We start from the raw sequence: 21,604 nt of genomic DNA on the forward strand, positions 1-21,604 counted from the left end.
CTCCATCTCAACCTGCTACAACAGTAAAATGTTGCTTATACTATGATGCATTAGTATTAACAACCTGATGAGAAAATATATGATAATATATCAGTAACGGAGGCCATTTTCTGCAGAATGAGTACTTTTACTTCTGATAATTTTTGACATGAACTGTAGTTTTACTTTTACCACAACTAGGATTTTGAATACAGTACTTTTACTTGTAGTGGAGTAGGCTACTTTAACATTGTTGTATTGGCACTTAAGTAAGTAAAAGATCTTAACACTTCTTCTACCCTTGGTTTTGTGTAATGAACTGTTCACTAGATTTAATGTATCCCTGTATCCAGTGTTAGCTGTTAAGTCTCTGCATCAGTGGTGACATCACTGCTATCAGGGCTTAGAAATACAAATGATAATTCAAGTGGGATTAATTGATGATGATGGATATTAATGAAAACTTGGATAAAATGACTGTAATGTAGAACAAAATATAGACAAACACAAGCACGTATTGTCCATATCACACTGGCAAAAACTGATTTCAGAAACCTTTTAAATTCTATAAATCTTTTTATTTAGTTTATCCGGCAGAATACACACACACAAGAATAGACCCAAAGAATCATGCTATATCTCCATCATATCTGATCTAAACAATGCAACTCTCTACCAACACAGATTTTACTGAAATCAAACAGTGACAGTTTATTTGTGATTTTTTTTTAACATTATGATAAGGTGTGTGTACAAAGAGAGAGTGACAGCAAATAAAATACAGAGGGGCATCATAAAACAGGTAAGAATGAAAATTACACAGACACATTAGGAAGCAAATGAAACAATGCATGTTTTTGTTAAATGACACAGAATCAGAGGGTGAATAAAATTTCTTAAAAAAATGAACAGCACTTCAGAGAGTTGGTAGTTTCCAAACAGTGATTGTCTTTGCAATTGCGCTAAATGCAACACCTTTACTCTTTAAAATGTGTTAGAAAGGACCAGCTCTATGTTGCCTAAATATGCTTCTACACTGGTTATATAATATCAAAGCTCGAAAATAAAATCATTTCATACATTAAAAAAAAAGGTAACTGTTTATATTTGTGTCTGGGTTTATAAACAACATTTTCCTTCAAAATAACAATTGTAACTATCTGTTCTGTGCAATAGACCCCTGGATACAAATATACCACACCCGTTCATTAATAACATTCATTTAATAGAATGAAATAGGACAAAATGACAACCCTGTAATAAACTCTTGATGAAAATTTGGTGAGATGGCATATGTTCAATAAATCTGGACTATGTACAAAAAACAATATTATTATTACAATACAAATTAATCTTATTTACAGTTATAAGGGATTTTAAACAATCTCATGCACTCCTGTCTAATTACTGAAAAAAATAATTTCTCATAGTTAACGATATTGAGATGACTGTGTACGTCCCCTTAGGTTTTAAAGATCTAGCTTTAGATTGAAGAATTTGCCATATTAGGAGAGTATATTTGGGAGTACATGAGAGAGTTTAATTTACCTCATAAATCATTTTTTTGGTGAAACAGATAGTTCAAGTCTTGGGAACCTGAAACCACCTCTTGAACCACTGTCACTGCTGGAAGATGAAGACAATCTTGATTTTTTTCTCGAGGATAGAGCAACACCTGCACCTGCTTCACCCTCCTCACCAAGTGACACTTCATATGAGCCCTTTGACTTTGCACCAAAACCTCCAAAGGTGCCAAACTTCAACTTGCCTTTCTTTCCTTTGACCTTGCTTTCTCCTAGGTCTAATGAAATGTCACCACTCCCAGCTTCTAAGGTAGCTGAATGAGGACTAACTGCAAGCCCCCCCTCATCAGAAGAAGACCGATGCCTTGATTTCTTAAATAGATCGAGTGAGGCTGACTTGCCTTTAGTTGACACACTGAGCCCAGGATCACCCTCAAATTCTAATTTTCCACCCATCAGTTCCCCTTTTCCACTTGTACTCAATCCTACGTCTGGTCCTCGAAGGTCACCTGCACTACTGCCCTTTGCTTTTGATTTGCCAAACAGTTTTGGCATCTTTACCTTCATTTTACCTTCTCTGTGCCTCAGATCTGGACTAGGGACCTCAATATTTAGTGAACTGACTTGGCCACTAACAGATGGAGACTGTATGTTTATGCCTCCACTAGCTGACTCAACATTTCCTCCCCCTCCCTGGCCTTCCAACTGAGGCAGTTTGATACCAAATTTTGGGACCTTGAACTTGGGAAAGGTTACAGTACCTTCTGGGTAATGAAGGCCACCACTTGCACTGCCCCCTGGAGCACTTGCATCAATCTCTACACCACCTTTTGTATTTATTCTTGGGCCTTGAGCGGACACGTTCACATTTGGCATTTTAATATTAGGAGACTTTAATTTCACATCTGTACCTCCCAAATGAACATCCGGACTGTCATAACCAGAACCTTCAATACCGGCGTTCAAGCTAGCAGATGGAAAATTGATGTCAGATCCATCGCCTTTCAATTTTGGTGATTTGAGATCAAATTCCACATTAGGGAAATGAAGCTTACCAAAAACAGGCTTCTTTACCTTTGTTCCTTTGACATGAATATTGGGTGTGTCTACATCCAAGTCTGGTGTTTCTAACTCAAGATCAGGTTTCTTTGACTTTCCTTTCACTTTAGGAAGTTTGAATTTCCCCTTTTTCCCCTTTATATTGATATTAATATCAGGGGCATCAAGACTTGCTTCACTTGCTGTTGTCTTCCCCTCCACTTCCGGGGATTTCAATCCAAACTTAGGACCTTTGAACTTGGGAAATGTAACACCTGTCTTTACCGAATCAACAGACGCACCTTCCATAGTGATGGTGGGTACTGCAATGTTAGCATTTGGACCTTTGATATCTGCTTTCAATTTGGGCACTGATGCATCCATCTTTCCTTTGACTTTAGGCCCTTTTAGATTGATATCAAAATCAGGTGCGTTCACATCAATGTTTGTTTTGGGAAGGTTAATATCAACTTCTGGCGCTTCAATATTTGGACCTGTCATTTGAAATCCTCCTTTGTGGCCGTGAAACTCTGGTCCTTGAATATCCAACTTGGGAGTTTTTATATCTCCCTCGATCTTTGGAAGTGACAGATCCCAATCTGGCAGTTTAGGCCCTGATATTGATGGCAGCTTGAATTTTGATCCTTTGATTTTTCCCTCTGGCCCTCCAATATCAATGTGTGGCCCTTCAATGTCAATGTCAGGAGCTTTAACATCAATGTTAGCTTTAGGAAGGTTTATGTCAACATCTGGACCCTCAACTTTTGGACCTTTGAAGCCAAATGACGGCATTTTGATTTTAGGCATGTCAAATCCACCTTTCGGACCCTCGATATCAACCTGTGGACCTTTGATGTCACACTCAGGCGTTTTGAAGTCTCCCTTTATCTTTGGCACTGACATGTCGAAGTCTCCCTTCATTTGTGGCCCTTTCAGATTGAAATCCACATCTGGCATGGAAAGTTTCGGTCCTGAAATGCTTGGCATGTTGAATTTGGGTCCTTTGATTTTACCACTTGGACTCTCAATGTCAATATTTGGTCCTTTGATATCCAAGTCAGGGGCGTTAATATCAATATCAGCTTTTGGGAGGCTGAAATCAACTTCTGGCCCTTCAATATTTGGACTTTTCAGCCCAAAAGATGGCAGTTTAAATTTAGGCATTTTAAATCCTCCTTTGTGGCCCTCAATGTCAACATCCGGTCCTTCAATATCTACCTTGGGAACTTTAATGTCACCCTCAATCTTTGGACCTGACACATCGACATCTCCCTTCATGTTGGGCCCTTTCAGACTCATGTCCCAATGTGGCATCTTGGGTCCTGATATTGATGGCATTTTGAATTTGGGTCCTCTCAATTTTGCATCAGGACCTTCAATATCAAAATCTGGCCCTTCAATGTCAACGTCAGGTGCTTTAATGTCAAGTTTACCTTTGGGAAGGTTTATATCAACATCTGGACCCTCCACTTTTGTACTTTTGAAGCCAAATGATGGCATTTTCATTTTAGGCATTTCAAATCCACCTTTCGGACCCTCGATATTACCCTGTGGACCTGTGATGTCAAACTCAGGCGTTTTGAAGTCTCCCTTTATCTTTGGCGCTGACACGTCGAAATCTCCCTTCATTTGTGGCCCTTTCAGATTGAAATCCACATCTGGCATGGAAAGTTTCGGTCCTGAAATGCTTGGCATGTTGAATTTGGGTCCTTTGATTTTACCACTTGGGCTTCCAATGTCAATATTTGGTCCTTTGATATCCAAGTCAGGGGCGTTAATATCAATATCAGCTTTCGGGAGGCTGAAATCAACTTCTGGCCCTTCAACATTTGATCCTCCAAGCCCAAAAGATGGCAGTTTAAATTTAGGCATTTTAAATCCTCCTTTATGGCCCTCAATGTCAACATCTGGTCCTTCAATATCGACCTTGGGACCTTTGATGTCACCCTCAATCTTTGGACCTGACACATCGACATCTCCCTTCATGTTGGGCCCTTTCAGACTCATGTCCCAATGTGGCATCTTGGGTCCTGATATTGATGGCATTTTGAATTTGGGTCCTCTCAATTTTGCATCAGGACCTTCAATATCAAAATCTGGCCCTTCAATGTCAACGTCAGGTGCTTTAATGTCAAGTTTACCTTTGGGAAGGTTTATATCAACATCTGGACCCTCCACTTTTGTACTTTTGAAGCCAAATGATGGCATTTTCATTTTAGGCATTTCAAATCCACCTTTCGGACCCTCGATATTACCCTGTGGACCTGTGATGTCAAACTCAGGCGTTTTGAAGTCTCCCTTTATCTTTGGCGCTGACACGTCGAAATCTCCCTTCATTTGTGGCCCTTTCAGATTGAAATCCACATCTGGCATGGAAAGTTTCGGTCCTGAAATGCTTGGCATGTTGAATTTGGGTCCTTTGATTTTACCACTTGGGCTTCCAATGTCAATATTTGGTCCTTTGATATCCAAGTCAGGGGCGTTAATATCAATATCAGCTTTCGGGAGGCTGAAATCAACTTCTGGCCCTTCAACATTTGATCCTCCAAGCCCAAAAGATGGCAGTTTAAATTTAGGCATTTTAAATCCTCCTTTATGGCCCTCAATGTCAACATCTGGTCCTTCAATATCGACCTTGGGACCTTTGATGTCACCCTCAATCTTTGGACCTGACACATCGACATCTCCCTTCATGTTGGGCCCTTTCAGACTCATGTCCCAATGTGGCATCTTGGGTCCTGATATTGATGGCATTTTGAATTTGGGTCCTCTCAATTTTGCATCAGGACCTTCAATATCAAAATCTGGCCCTTCAATGTCAACGTCAGGTGCTTTAATGTCAAGTTTACCTTTGGGAAGGTTTATATCAACATCTGGACCCTCCACTTTTGGACCTTTGAAGCCAAATGACGGCATTTTGATTTTAGGCATGTCAAATCCACCTTTCGGACCCTCGATATCAACCTGTGGACCTTTGATGTCAAACTCAGGCGTTTTGAAGTCTCCCTTTATCTTTGGCGCTGACATGTCGAAGTCTCCCTTCATTTGTGGCCCTTTCAGATTGAAATCCACATCTGGCATAGACATTTTCGGTCCTGAAATGCTTGGCATGTTGAATTTGGGTCCTTTGATTTTACCACTTGGGCTTCCAATGTCAATATTTGGTCCTTTGATATCCAAGTCAGGGGCGTTAATATCAATATCAGCTTTCGGGAGGCTGAAATCAACTTCTGGCCCTTCAATATTTGGACCTTTCAGCCCAAAGGATGGCATTTTAAATTTAGGCATTTTAAATCCTCCTTTATGGCCCTCAATGTCAACATCCGGTCCTTCAATATCTACCTTGGGAACTTTAATGTCACCCTCAATCTTTGGAACTGACACATCGACATCTCCCTTCATGTTGGGCCCTTTCAGACTCATGTCCCAATGTGGCATCTTGGGTCCTGATATTGATGGCATTTTGAATTTGGGTCCTCTCAATTTTGCATCAGGACCTTCAATATCAAAATCTGGCCCTTCAATGTCAACGTCAGGTGCTTTAATGTCAAGTTTACCTTTGGGAAGGTTTATATCAACATCTGGACCCTCCACTTTTGGACCTTTGAAGCCAAATGACGGCATTTTGATTTTAGGCATGTCAAATCCACCTTTCGGACCCTCGATATCAACCTGTGGACCTTTGATGTCAAACTCAGGCGTTTTGAAGTCTCCCTTTATCTTTGGCGCTGACATGTCGAAGTCTCCCTTCATTTGTGGCCCTTTCAGATTGAAATCCACATCTGGCATGGAAAGTTTCGGTCCTGAAATGCTTGGCATGTTGAATTTGGGTCCTTTGATTTTACCACTTGGGCTTCCAATGTCAATATTTGGTCCTTTGATATCCAAGTCAGGGGCGTTAATATCAATATCAGCTTTCGGGAGGCTGAAATCAACTTCTGGCCCTTCAACATTTGATCCTCCAAGCCCAAAAGATGGCAGTTTAAATTTAGGCATTTTAAATCCTCCTTTATGGCCCTCAATGTCAACATCTGGTCCTTCAATATCGACCTTGGGACCTTTGATGTCACCCTCAATCTTTGGACCTGACACATCGACATCTCCCTTCATGTTGGGCCCTTTCAGACTCATGTCCCAATGTGGCATCTTGGGTCCTGATATTGATGGCATTTTGAATTTGGGTCCTCTCAATTTTGCATCAGGACCTTCAATATCAAAATCTGGCCTTTCAATGTCAACGTCAGGTGCTTTAATGTCAAGTTTACCTTTGGGAAGGTTTATATCAACATCTGGACCCTCCACTTTTGGACCTTTGAAGCCAAATGACGGCATTTTGATTTTAGGCATGTCAAATCCACCTTTCGGACCCTCGATATCAACCTGTGGACCTTTGATGTCAAACTCAGGCGTTTTGAAGTCTCCCTTTATCTTTGGCGCTGACATGTCGAAGTCTCCCTTCATTTGTGGCCCTTTCAGATTGAAATCCACATCTGGCATAGACATTTTCGGTCCTGAAATGCTTGGCATGTTGAATTTGGGTCCTTTGATTTTACCACTTGGGCTTCCAATGTCAATATTTGGTCCTTTGATATCCAAGTCAGGGGCGTTAATATCAATATCAGCTTTCGGGAGGCTGAAATCAACTTCTGGCCCTTCAATATTTGGACCTTTCAGCCCAAAGGATGGCATTTTAAATTTAGGCATTTTAAATCCTCCTTTATGGCCCTCGATGTCAACATCCGGTCCTTCGATATCTACCTCGGGAACTTTAATGTCACCCTCAATCTTTGGAACTGACACATCGACATCTCCCTTCATGTTGGGCCCTTTCAGACTCATGTCCCAATGTGGCATCTTGGGTCCTGATATTGATGGCATTTTGAATTTGGGTCCTCTCAATTTTGCATCAGGACCTTCAATATCAAAATCTGGCCCTTCAATGTCAACGTCAGGTGCTTTAATGTCAAGTTTACCTTTGGGAAGGTTTATATCAACATCTGGACCCTCCACTTTTGGACCTTTGAAGCCAAATGACGGCATTTTGATTTTAGGCATGTCAAAGCCACCTTTCGGACCCTCGATATCAACCTGTGGACCTTTGATGTCAAACTCAGGCGTTTTGAAGTCTCCCTTTATCTTTGGCGCTGACATGTCGAAGTCTCCCTTCATTTGTGGCCCTTTCAGATTGAAATCCACATCTGGCATAGAAAGTTTCGGTCCTGAAATGCTTGGCATGTTGAATTTGGGTCCTTTGATTTTACCACTTGGGCTCCCAATGTCAATATTTGGTCCTTTGATATCCAAGTCAGGGGCGTTAATATCAATATCAGCTTTCGGGAGGCTGAAATCAACTTCTGGCCCTTCAACATTTGGACCTTTTAGCCCAAAGGATGGCATTTTAAATTTAGGCATTTTAAATCCTCCTTTGTGGCCCTCAATGTCAACATCTGGTCCTTCAATATTGACCTTGGGAGCATTTATGTCACCCTCAAGCTTTGGAACTGACACATCGAAATCTCCCTTCATGTTGGGCCCTTTCAGACTCATGTCCCAATGTGGCATCTTGGGTCCTGATATTGATGGCATTTTGAATTTGGGTCCTCTCAATTTTGCATCAGGACCTTCAATATCAAAATCTGGCGTTTCAATGTCAACGTCAGGTGCTTTAATGTCAAGTTTACCTTTGGGAAGGTTTATATCAACATCTGGACCCTCCACGTTTGGACCTTTGAAGCCAAATGACGGCATTTTGATTTTAGGCATGTCAAATCCACCTTTCGGACCCTCGATATCAACCTGTGGACCTTTGATGTCCAACTCAGGCGTTTTGAAGTCTCCCTTCATTTGTGGCCCTTTCAGATTGAAATCCACATCTGGCATAGAAAGTTTCGGTCCTGAAATGCTTGGCATGTTGAATTTGGGTCCTTTGATTTTACCACTTGGGCTCCCAATGTCAATATTTGGTCCTTTGATATCCAAGTCAGGGGCGTTAATATCAATATCAGCTTTCGGGAGGCTGACATCAACTTCTGGCCCTTCAACATTTGGACCTTTTAGCCCAAAGGATGGCAGTTTAAATTTAGGCATTTTAAATCCTCCTTTGTGGCCCTCAATGTCAACATCTGGTCCTTCAATATCGACCTTGGGAGCTTTTATGTCACCCTCAATCTTTGGAACTGACACATCGACATCTCCCTTCATGTTGGGCCCTTTCAGACTAACGTCCCAATGTGGCATCTTGGGTCCTGATATTGATGGCAATTTGATTTTAGGCATGTCAAATCCACCTTTCGGACCTTTGATATCAAACTCTGGACCTTTGATGTCAACGTCAGGTGCTTTAACATCAATGTTAGCTTTGGGAAGGTTTATATCAACATCTGGACCCTCCACTTTTGGACCTTTGAAGCCAAATGATGGCATTTTGATTTTTGGCATTTCAAATCCACCTTTCGGACCCTCGATATCAACCTGTGGACCTTTGATATCAAAGTCAGGTGTTTTGATGTCTCCCTTTATCTTTGGCACTGACACATCGACATCTCCCTTTAATTTGGGACCTTTCAGACTCATATCCCAATCGGGCAGCTTGGGTCCTGATATTGTTGGCATTTTGATTTTAGGCATTTCAAATCCACCTTTCGGACCCTCGATATCAACCTGTGGACTTTTGATGTCCAACTCAGGTGTTTTGAAGTCTCCCTTTATCTTTGGCACTGACACGTCGAAGTCTCCCTTCATTTGTGGCCCTTTCAGATTGAAATCCACATCTGGCATGGAAAGTTTAGGTCCTGAAATGCTTGGCATGTTGAATTTGGGTCCTTTGATTTTACCACTTGGGCTTCCAATGTCAATATTTGGTCCTTTGATATCCAAGTCAGGGGCGTTAATATCAATATCAGCTTTCGGGAGGCTGAAATCAACTTCTGGCCCTTCAATATTTGGACCTTTCAGCCCAAAGGATGGCATTTTAAATTTAGGCATTTTAAATCCTCCTTTATGGCCCTCAATGTCAACATCCGGTCCTTCGATATCTACCTCGGGAACTTTAATGTCACCCTCAATCTTTGGAACTGACACATCGACATCTCCCTTCATGTTGGGCCCTTTCAGACTCATGTCCCAATGTGGCATCTTGGGTCCTGATATTGATGGCATTTTGAATTTGGGTCCTCTCAATTTTGCATCAGGACCTTCAATATCAAAATCTGGCCCTTCAATGTCAACGTCAGGTGCTTTAATGTCAAGTTTACCTTTGGGAAGGTTTATATCAACATCTGGACCCTCCACTTTTGGACCTTTGAAGTCAAATGACGGCATTTTGATTTTAGGCATGTCAAATCCACCTTTCGGACCCTCGATATCAACCTGTGGACCTTTGATGTCAAACTCAGGCGTTTTGAAGTCTCCCTTTATCTTTGGCGCTGACATGTCGAAGTCTCCCTTCATTTGTGGCCCTTTCAGATTGAAATCCACATCTGGCATAGACATTTTCGGTCCTGAAATGCTTGGCATGTTGAATTTGGGTCCTTTGATTTTACCACTTGGGCTTCCAATGTCAATATTTGGTCCTTTGATATCCAAGTCAGGGGCGTTGATATCAATATCAGCTTTCGGGAGGCTGAAATCAACTTCTGGCCCTTCAATATTTGGACCTTTCAGCCCAAAGGATGGCATTTTAAATTTAGGCATTTTAAATCCTCCTTTATGGCCCTCAATGTCAACATCCGGTCCTTCAATATCTACCTCGGGAACTTTAATGTCACCCTCAATCTTTGGAACTGACACATCGACATCTCCCTTCATGTTGGGCCCTTTCAGACTCATGTCCCAATGTGGCATCTTGGGTCCTGATATTGATGGCATTTTGAATTTGGGTCCTCTCAATTTTGCATCAGGACCTTCAATATCAAAATCTGGCCCTTCAATGTCAACGTCAGGTGCTTTAATGTCAAGTTTACCTTTGGGAAGGTTTATATCAACATCTGGACCCTCCACTTTTGGACCTTTGAAGCCAAATGACGGCATTTTGATTTTAGGCATGTCAAATCCACCTTTCGGACCCTCGATATCAACCTGTGGACCTTTGATGTCCAACTCAGGCGTTTTGAAGTCTCCCTTCATTTGTGGCCCTTTCAGATTGAAATCCACATCTGGCATGGAAAGTTTCGGTCCTGAAATGCTTGGCATGGTGAATTTGGGTCCTTTGATTTTACCACTTGGACTCTCAATGTCAATATTTGGTCCTTTGAAATCCAAGTCAGGGGCCTTAATGTCAATATCAGCTTTCGGGAGGCTGACATCAACTTCTGGCCCTTCAAGATTTGAACCTCCAAGTCCAAATGATGGTATTTTAAATTTAGGCATTTTAAATCCTCCTTTGTGGCCTTCAATGTCAACATCTGGTCCTTCAATATCAACCTTGGGAGCTTTTATGTCACCTTCAATCTTTGGAATTGACACATCGACATCTCCCTTTATTTTGGGACCTTTCAGACTCATATCCCAATGTGGCAGCTTGGGTCCCGATATGGTTGGCATATTGATTTTAGGCATGTCAAATCCACCTTTCGGACCCTCGATATCAACCTGTGGACCTTTGATGTCCAACTCAGGCGTTTTGAAGTCTCCCTTCATTTGTGGCCCTTTCAGATTGAAATCCACATCTGGCATAGAAAGTTTCGGTCCTGAAATGCTTGGCATGTTGAATTTGGGTCCTTTGATTTTACCACTTGGGCTCCCAATGTCAATATTTGGTCCTTTGATATCCAAGTCAGGGGCGTTAATATCAATATCAGCTTTCGGGAGGCTGACATCAACTTCTGGCCCTTCAACATTTGATCCTCCAAGCCCAAATGATGGCAGTTTAAATTTAGGCATTTTAAATCCTCCTTTGTGGCCCTCAATGTCAACATCCGGTCCTTCAATATCGACCTTGGGACCTTTGATGTCACCCTCAATCTTTGGAACTGACACATCAACATCTCCCTCTATTTTGGGCCCCTTCAGACTCACGTCCCAATGTGGCAGCTTGGGTCCTGACAGTGATGGCATTTTGATTTTAGGCATGTCAAATCCACCTTTCGGACCTTCAATATCAACCTGTGGACCTTTGATGTTCAACTCAGGTGTTTTGATGTTGCCCTTTATCTTTGGCACTGACACATCGAAGTCTCCCTTCATTTGTGGCCCTTTCAGATTGAAATCCACATCTGGCATAGAAAGTTTCGGTCCTGAAAGGCTTGGCATGTTGAATTTGGGTCCTTTGATTTTACCACTTGGACTCTCAATGTCAACATCTGGTCCTTCAATGTTAATATTTGGACTTTTTATTTCAGCGCCAGCTTTGGGAAGATTAATATCAACATCTGGCATTTCGACCTTTGGGCCTTTGAAACCAAATTTCGGCATTTTGAATTTTGATCCTTTAGCTTTCGGACTAGTCAATCCCAGATCAAGATCAATACCTTCAGAGCTACCAGTCTTTCCTTTGATGCTGATATCCCCTTTTACCCTTTCCACATCAGTGTCTGGGGCCTTTATCTTTGGCCCCTTGAAGCCGAACTTTGGCATTTTAAATTTACTTTTCTTTGTGCCAATGTCTGGAACTTCAATTGTAACATCTGGTCCCTCAAGTTCAGCCTTTGGCAGTTGAACATCCCCTTTCACATCGCCCTTCCACTTTGGCCCCTTCAGATTGACATCTGGCAAGGATATCTTTGGTCCAGATATTTTTGGTAACTTCATCTTTGGCCCACTAAGTTGTCCTTCTGGAATTTCTAAATCAATTTTAGGACCTTTGATCTCAATCTCAGGTTTTATATCTCCCTTAATCTGTGGACCTGACACATCTCCCTTTATCTTGGGTCCTTTCAGACTAAGGTCCCAATCTGGCAGCTTGGGTCCTGATATTGATGGCATTTTGATTTTAGGCATGTCAAATCCACCTTTCGGACCTTCGATATCAACCTGTGGACCTTTGATGTCCAACTCAGGCGTTTTGAAGTCTCCCTTTATCTTTGGCACTGACATGTCGAAGTCTCCCTTCATTTGTGGCCCTTTCAGATTGAAATCCACATCTGGCATGGAAAGTTTCGGTCCTGAAATGCTTGGCATGTTGAATTTGGGTCCTTTGATTTTACCACTTGGACTCTCAATGTCAATATTTGGTCCTTTGAAATCCAAGCCAGGTGCCTTAATGTCAATATCTGCTTTCGGAAGACTGCCATCAACTTCTGGCCCTTCAACATTTGAGCCTCCAAGTCCAAAAGATGGCAGTTTAAATTTAGGCATTTTAAATCCTCCTTTGTGGCCTTCAATGTCCACATCTGGTCCTTCAATATCGACCTTGGGACCTTTGATGTCACCCTCAATCTTTGGAACTGACACATCAACATCTCCCTCTATTTTGGGCCCCTTCAGACTCATATCCCAATGTGGCAGCTTGGGTCCTGATATTGTTGGCATTTTGATTTTAGGCATGTCAAATCCACCTTTAGGACCTTCAATATCAACCTGTGGACCTTTGATGTTCAACTCAGGTGTTTTTATGTCACCCTTTATCTTTGGCACTGACATGTCGAAGTCTCCCTTCATTTGTGGCCCTTTCAGATTGAAATCCACATCTGGCATGGAAAGTTTCGGTCCTGAAATGCTTGGCATGTTGAATTTGGGTCCTTTGATTTTACCACTTGGACTCTCAATGTCAATATTTGGTCCTTTGAAATCCAAGCCAGGTGCCTTAGTGTCAATATCTGCTTTCGGAAGACTGCCATCAACTTCTGGCCCTTCAACATTTGAGCCTCCAAGTCCAAAAGATGGCAGTTTAAATTTAGGCATTTTAAATCCTCCTTTGTGGCCTTCAATGTCAACATCTGGTCCTTCAATATCGACCTTGGGACCTTTGATGTCACCCTCAATCTTTGGAACTGACACATCAACATCTCCCTCTATTTTGGGCCCCTTCAGACTCACGTCCCAATGTGGCATCTTGGGTCCTGATATTGTTGGCATTTTGATTTTAGGCATGTCAAATCCACCTTTAGGACCTTCAATATCAACCTGCGGACCTTTGATGTTCAACTCAGGTGTTTTTATGTCACCCTTTATCTTTGGCGCTGACACATCGAAGTCTCCCTTCATTTGTGGCCCTTTCAGATTGAAATCCACATCTGGCATAGAAATTTTCGGTCCTGAAATGCTTGGCATGTTGAATTTGGGTCCTTTGATTTTACCACTTGGACTCTCAATGTCAATATTTGGTCCTTTGAAATCCAAGTCAGGGGCCTTAATGTCAATATCAGCTTTTGGGAGGCTGACATCAACTTCTGGCCCTTCAACATTTGAACTTCCAAGTCCAAAGGATGGCATTTTAAATTTAGGCATTTTAAATCCTCCTTTGTGGCCCTCAATGTCAACATCTGGTCCTTCAATATCGAGCTTGGGACCTTTGATGTCACCCTCAATCTTTGGAACTGACACATCAACATCTCCCTCTATTTTGGGCCCCTTCAGACTCACGTCCCAATGTGGCATCTTGGGTCCTGATATTGATGGCAGCTTGATTTTAGGCATGTCAAATCCACCTTTCGGACCTTCAATATCAACCTGTGGACCTTTGATGTTCAACTCAGGTGTTTTGATGTCGCCCTTTATCTTTGGCGCTGACACATCGAAGTCTCCCTTCATTTGTGGCCCTTTCAGATTGAAATCCACATCTGGCATAGAAAGTTTCGGTCCTGAAAGGCTTGGCATGGTGATTTTGGGTCCTTTGATTTTACCACTTGGACTCTCAATGTCAATATTTGGTCCTTTGAAATCCAAGTTAGGGGCCTTAATGTCAATATCAGCTTTCGGGAGACTGACATCAACTTCTGGCACTTCAACATTTGAACTTCCAAGTCCAAAGGATGGCAATTTAAATTTAGGCATTTTAAATCCTCCTTTGTGGCCCTCAATGTCAACATCTGGTCCTTCAATATCGAGCTTGGGACCTTTGATGTCACCCTCAATCTTTGGAACTGACACATCAACATCTCCCTCTATTTTGGGCCCCTTCAGACTCACGTCCCAATGTGGCAGCTTCGGTCCTGATAGTGATGGCATTTTGATTTTAGGCATGTCAAATCCACCTTTCGGACCTTCAATATCAACCTGTGGACCTTTGATGTTCAACTCAGGTGTTTTGATGTCGCCCTTTATCTTTGGCGCTGACACATCGAAGTCTCCCTTCAATTTTGGCCCTTTCAGATTGAAATCCACATCTGGCATAGAAAGTTTCGGTCCTGAAAGGCTTGGCATGGTGATTTTGGGTCCTTTGATTTTACCACTTGGACTCTCAATGTCAATATTTGGTCCTTTGAAATCCAAGCCAGGGGCCTTAATGTCAATATCAGCTTTTGGGAGGCTGACATCAACTTCTGGCCCTTCAACATTTGAACCTTTCAGCCCAAAGGATGGCATTTTAAATTTAGGCATTTTAAATCCTCCTTTGTGGCCCTCAATGTCAACATCTGGTCCTTCAATATCGACCTTGGGACCTTTGATGTCACCCTTAATCTTTGGAACTGACACATCAACATCTCCCTCTATTTTGGGCCCTTTCAGACTCACGTCCCAATGTGGCATCTTGGGTCCTGATATTGATGGCAGCTTGATTTTAGGCATGTCAAATCCACCTTTCGGACCTTCAATATCAACCTGTGGACCTTTGATGTTCAACTCAGGTGTTTTGATGTCGCCCTTTATCTTTGGCGCTGACACATCGAAGTCTCCCTTCATTTGTGGCCCTTTCAGATTGAAATCCACATCTGGCATAGAAACTTTCGGTCCTGAAATGCTTGGCATGGTGAATTTGGGTCCTTTGATTTTACCACTTGGACTCTCAATGTCAATATTTGGTCCTTTGAAATCCAAGTCAGGGGCCTTAATGTCAATATCAGCTTTCGGGAGACTGACATCAACTTCTGGCACTTCAACATTTGAACTTCCAAGTCCAAAGGATGGCAATTTAAATTTAGGCATTTTAAATCCTCCTTTGTGGCCCTCAATGTCAACATCTGGTCCTTCAATATCGAGCTTGGGACCTTTGATGTCACCCTTAATCTTTGGAACTGACACATCAACATCTCCCTCTATTTTGGGCCCTTTCACACTCACGTCCCAATGTGGCATCTTGGGTCCTGATATTGTTGGCATTTTGATTTTAGGCATGTCAAATCCACCTTTTGGACCTTCAATATCAACCTGTGGACCTTTGATGTTCACCTCAGGTGTTTTCATGTCTCCCTTTATCTTTGGCGCTGACACATCGAAGTCTCCCTTCATTTGTGGCCCTTTCAGATTGAAATCCACATCTGGCATAGAAAGTTCCGGTCCTGAAAGGCTTGGCATGGTGAATTTGGGTCCTTTGATTTTACCACTTGGACTCTCAATGTCAATATTTGGTCCTTTGAAATCCAAGTCAGGGGCCTTAATGTCAATATCAGCTTTTGGGAGGCTGACATCAACTTCTGGCCCTTCAACATTTGAACCTTTCAGCCCAAAGGATGGCATTTTAAATTTAGGCATTTTAAATCCTCCTTTGTGGCCCTCAATGTCAACATCCGGTCCTTCAATATCGACCTTGGGACCTTTGATGTCACCCTTAATCTTTGGAACTGACACATCAACATCTCCCTCTATTTTGGGCCCTTTCAGATTCACGTCCCAATGTGGCATCTTGGGTCCTGATATTGTTGGCATTTTGATTTTAGGCATGTCAAATCCACCTTTTGGACCTTCAATATCAACCTGTGGACCTTTGATGTTCACCTCAGGTGTTTTCATGTCTCCCTTTATCTTTGGCGCTGACACATCGAAGTCTCCCTTCATTTGTGGCCCTTTCAGATTGAAATCCACATCTGGCATGGAGATTTTTGGGCCTGATATGGTTGGCATGTTGAACTTGGTTCCCTTGAATTTTGCATTCAGTCCTTCAATGTCAACATCTGGTCCTTCAATATCTACATCAGGAGCTTTCAGATCTCCTTTAATCTTTGGAACTGAAACATCCACATCTCCTTTGACTTTAGGACCTTTTAGTTTGATGTCAAATTCTGGCATCTTTGGTCCTTTAATGGTTGGTATCTTTATGTTGGGTCCTTTGATTTTTGCATCAGTGCCTTCAATGTCAATGCCAGCTGCTTTCACGTCAATGTCAGCCTTTGGGAGGTTCATCTCAACATCTGGAACTTGAACCTTTGGACCTTTCAAACCAAATGATGGTATTTTGATTTTAGGCATTTCAAATCCACCTTTCGGACCCTCGATATCAACCTGAGGACCTTTGATGTCAAACTCAGGCGTTTTGAAGTCTCCCTTTATCTTTGGCGCTGACACGTCGAAGTCTCCCTTCATTTGTGGCCTTTTCAGATTGAAATCCACATCTGGCATGGAGATTTTTGGTCCTGATATGGTTGGCATGTTGAATTTGGTTCCCTTGAGTTTTGCATTTGGTCCTTCAATGTCAACTTCTGGTCCTTGAATGTCAACATCAGGTGCTTTCACATCAATGTTTAGATCTACATCTGGACCCTCCACTTTTTGACCTTTAATATTAAAGGATGGCATCTTGATTTTAGGCATTTCAAATCCACCCTTTGGCCCTTCAATATTAACATCTGGTCTGTCAATGTCAATTTTGGGTGCGTTGATGTCAATGTTTGCTTTGGGAAGGTTTATATCAACATCTGGACCTTCTACTTTTGGACCCTTAATGCCAAACGATGGAATTTTGACTTTAGGCATTTTAAATCCGCCTTTGTGGCCCTCAATGTCAACATCTGGTCCTTCAATATCTACATCAGGAGCTTTCAGATCTCCTTTGATCTTTGGAACTGAAACATCCACATCTCCTTTGACTTTAGGACCTTTTAGTTTGATGTCAAATTCTGGCACCTTTGGTCCTTTTATGGTTGGCATCTTTATGTTGGGTCCTTTGATTTTTGCGTCAGGGCCTTTAATGTCAATGCCAGCTGCTTTCACATCAATGTCAGCCTTTGGGAGGTTCATATCGACATCTGGAACTTCAACCTTTGGACCTTTCAAACCAAATGATGGGATTTTGACTTTAGGCATTTCAAATCCACCCTTCTGCCCCTCAATAGTGACCTCTGGACCTTTAATGTCAACATCAGGTGCTTTCACATCAATGTTTAGATCCATATCTGGACCCTCCACTTTTTGACCTTTAATATTAAAGGATGGCATCTTGATTTTAGGCATTTCAAATCCACCCTTTGGCCCTTCAATATCAACCTCTGGTCTTTCAATGTCAACTTTGGGTGCGTTGATGTCAATGTTTGCTTTGGGAAGGTTTATATCAACATCTGGACCTTCTACTTTTGGACCCTTAATGCCAAACGATGGAATTTTGACTTTAGGCATTTTAAATCCGCCTTTGTGGCCCTCAATGTCAACATCTGGTCCTTCAATATCCACATCAGGAGCTTTCAGATCTCCTTTGATCTTTGGAACTGAAACATCCACATCTCCTTTGACTTTAGGACCTTTTAGTTTGATGTCAAATTCTGGCACCTTTGGTCCTTTTATGGTTGGCATCTTTATGTTGGGTCCTTTGATTTTTGCGTCAGGGCCTTTAATGTCAATGCCAGCTGCTTTCACATCAATGTCAGCCTTTGGGAGGTTCATATCGACATCTGGAACTTCAACCTTTGGACCTTTCAAACCAAATGATGGGATTTTGACTTTAGGCATTTCAAATCCACCCTTCGGACCCTCGATATCAACCTGTGGACCTTTAATGTCAACATCAGATGTTTTGAAGTCTCCCTTTATCTTTGGCGCTGACAAGTCGTAGTCTCCCTTCATTTGTGGCCCTTTCAGATTGAAATCCACACCTGGCTTGGAGATTTTCTGTCCTGATATGGTTGGCATGTTGAATTTGGTTCCCTTGAGTTTTGCATTCGGTCCTTCAATGTCAACTTCTGGCCCTTGAATGTCAACATCAGGTGCTTTCACATCAATGTTTACATCCATATCTGGACCCTCCACCTTTTGACCTTTGATATTAAAGGATGGCATCTTGATTTTAGGCATTCCAAATCCACCCTTCGGCCCCTCAATATTGACCTCTGGACCTTTAATGTCAACATCAGGTGTTTTGAAGTCTCCCTTTATCTTTGGGGCTGACAAGTCGAAGTCTCCCTTCATTTGTGGCCCTTTCAGATTGAAATCCACACCTGGCTTGGAGATTTTCTGTCCTGATATGGTTGGCATGTTGAATTTGGTTCCCTTGAGTTTTGCATTCGGTCCTTCAATGTCAACTTCTGGCCCTTGAATGTCAACATCAGGTGCTTTCACATCAATGTTTACATCCATATCTGGACCCTCCACCTTTTGACCTTTGATATTAAAGGATGGCATCTTGATTTTAGGCATTCCAAATCCACCCTTCGGCCCCTCAATATTGACCTCTGGACCTTTAATGTCAACATCAGGTGTTTTGAAGTCTCCCTTTATCTTTGGCGCTGACAAGTCGAAGTCTCCCTTCATTTGTGGCCCTTTCAGATTGAAATCCACACCTGGCTTGGAGATTTTCTGTCCTGATATGGTTGGCATGTTGAATTTGGTTCCCTTGAGTTTTGCATTCGGTCCTTCAATGTCAACTTCTGGCCCTTGAATGTCAACATCAGGTGCTTTCACATCAATGTTTACATCCATATCTGGACCCTCCACCTTTTGACCTTTGATATTAAAGGATGGCATCTTGATTTTAGGCATTCCAAATCCACCCTTTGGCCCTTCAATATCAACCTCTGGTCTGTCAATGTCAATGTTGGGTGCGTTGATGTCAATGTTTGCTTTGGGAAGGTTTATATCAACATCTGGACCTTCTACTTTTGGACCCTTCATGCCAAACGATGGGATTTTGGGTTTAGGCATTTTAAATCCGCCTTTGTGGCTCTCAATGTCAACATCTGGTCCTTCAATATCCACATCAGGAGCTTTTAGATCTCCTTTGACTGAAACATCCACATCTCCTTTGACTTTAGGACCTTTTAGTTTGATGTCAAATTCTGGCATCTTTGGTCCTTTTATAGTTGGTATCTTTATGTTGGGTCCTTTGATTTTTGCGTCAGGGCCTTCAATGTTAAACTCTGGAGTTTCGATGTCAATGCCAGGTGATGTTATGTCTCCTTTAATCTTTGGGATGGACGCAACCACATCACTTTCAAGTTTCTGACCTTTCAAGCCAATGGATGGCATTGTAAATTTTGGCTGGTTGTATCCACCTTTAGGTCCCTTAATATCAATATCAACTTTGGGAGCTTTTATGTCTACATCAGGTGCCTTGACATCAATTTCAGGTTTTGAAAGTTTTATATCCATATCTGGAGCTTTCACCTTAGGATCTGTAAAGCCAAACGATGGAATTTTGATTCCAGGAATCCCAAATCCACCTTTTGGCCTTTCAATATCAACTTCTGGTCCTTTGATCTCAACTTTAGATTTTGTTGTGTGTCCCTCAATCTTTGGAACTGACACATCTCCTTTCATATTACTTCCTTTCACACTGATATCCCATTCTGGCATTGTGGATCCTGTTTTGGATGGCATCTTGATTTTTGCTCCATCAATTTTCATATCAGATTCCCCACCATCGATTTCTGGTGCTTTAAAGGCAACCCCCGGAGTTTTTATATCAACTTTTGGTCCCTTGGCCTTCCCCTCAATATTAATAGCTGGACCTTTAATGTCTATTTTGGGTGCCTTTATTTCTCCCTCAGTCTTTGGCCCTGTTACGTCAATATTTCCTACCTTGGAACCCCTCAGGTTCACATCTGTATCTGGTAAAGATGGGATTTTAACCGTTGACACATCACCGCTGAGTTTAACTTCAACACTGGTTCCCTCTCTCTTGTTTCCTTTAATTCCAAACCCAGGCATCTTGATTGTTTTCATACTACTCACAGTGCCCTCATTTTCATAGCCTGGAACTTCAGTGTCTATTCCCCCCTTTGTGCTTGGCAGGTTGACATCAACCTCACCTCTCAACTTTGAACCTGTAAGGTTGACATCCACACCTGCCCCTGAAATCGTGCCTGGCCCTGAGGAATATCCTGAAGTAACATTGCCCACTGTTATTGCTGATCCTCCTATCCTGCCACCTCTCGATTCAGTATCAATACCTATGGAACCTCCACCAAGTCTGACATTCGGAAGATCAATGTTGCCTGATCCCTTTGCCTGCGGGTGACTGATGGTAGATTTAGATACCTTCACCTTTGTCCTCTCACCAAAACTTGTGTCAACACTTCCATCCAGTGATTTATCCATGGATGAAGTCAAACCCTGCATGCCCTTTCCTGGTAAAGAAAGACTAATTGACCCTCCATTCTCATCAGTTGAGGTTACCTCTGCACCTCCCGACCCTCCTATTGTAACATGTCTACTACCAGTGTTTGTGCTGTCTCTCAGTGTCATGCTTGTGCCTGACATCTGAATGCTTCCATCACCTTGCTCACCACTCCCTCTTGAGATCTCAAAGCCTCCCTGGCCTTTACCCCCTGCTCCAAAGTTAGGACCTTTAAATCTGAGACCTTCTACCTCTCTTGTAGTTGTTGTGGTCTGAACTCCCCCACTGCCCCAGCTTGTCTCTGTGGAGCTAACTTGTGGCCCAGTGTAAGAGACATTGCTTGACTCAAAAACACCCTTGTCTGCTCCCACGTTACCTGAAAGGCTGCCAGGTGAGATTTGTATACGAGAAGAGCCATCACCGGATTCGTGCCTTAGCCCCTTGAACTCTGGGCTTGAAAGTTCAGGTTGCTCACTTATGCCACCCGGCATATCTACGGTGTAGGTAGTGATGCGGCGGGTGATGGTAGTAATTGTGCTGCCATCACTGCTCGTGCTGCTTGTCCGCTCTGTGCGAACATCTACTCCCTCTGCAAGGTCTTCAGACTTCAGCCTTGGCTTAATCTTCTTTGTGTATATTCTCTTATAGTCCTCATCCTCCCCACCCTGTTGATAGAAAAAAGACAGGAAGACATACAACATGGAAA

The 21,604-nt window shown here is 42.4% G+C and overlaps 1 protein-coding gene across 3 annotated transcripts in view; it reads right to left on the reverse strand.

Moving 5' to 3' along the window:
- Positions 1–535: 535 nt before the first annotated feature.
- Positions 536–21,604, reverse strand: part of ahnak (AHNAK nucleoprotein) — a 34,003-nt gene continuing 12,934 nt past the window's right edge. Inside the window, exons 6-8 of one of the 3 annotated variants that reach the window (XM_074648715.1) lie at positions 12,867–21,563; positions 3,914–12,509; positions 536–3,205 (exon numbers count right to left, since the gene is read on the reverse strand). In XM_074648715.1, coding sequence (XP_074504816.1) covers positions 1,536–3,205; positions 3,914–12,509; positions 12,867–21,563 — 18,963 coding nt within the window. In that variant the 3' untranslated portion in view covers positions 536–1,535. Of the gene's footprint in view, positions 21,564–21,604 lie in introns of all 3 variants that reach the window. The other 2 variants (XM_074648714.1, XM_074648716.1) reach the window with 2 other exon arrangements.

The sequence above is a fragment of the Sebastes fasciatus genome, chromosome 10 (genome assembly GCF_043250625.1).
Source record: "Sebastes fasciatus isolate fSebFas1 chromosome 10, fSebFas1.pri, whole genome shotgun sequence".
In the NCBI taxonomy this organism is placed as follows: Eukaryota; Metazoa; Chordata; class Actinopteri; order Perciformes; family Sebastidae; genus Sebastes; species Sebastes fasciatus.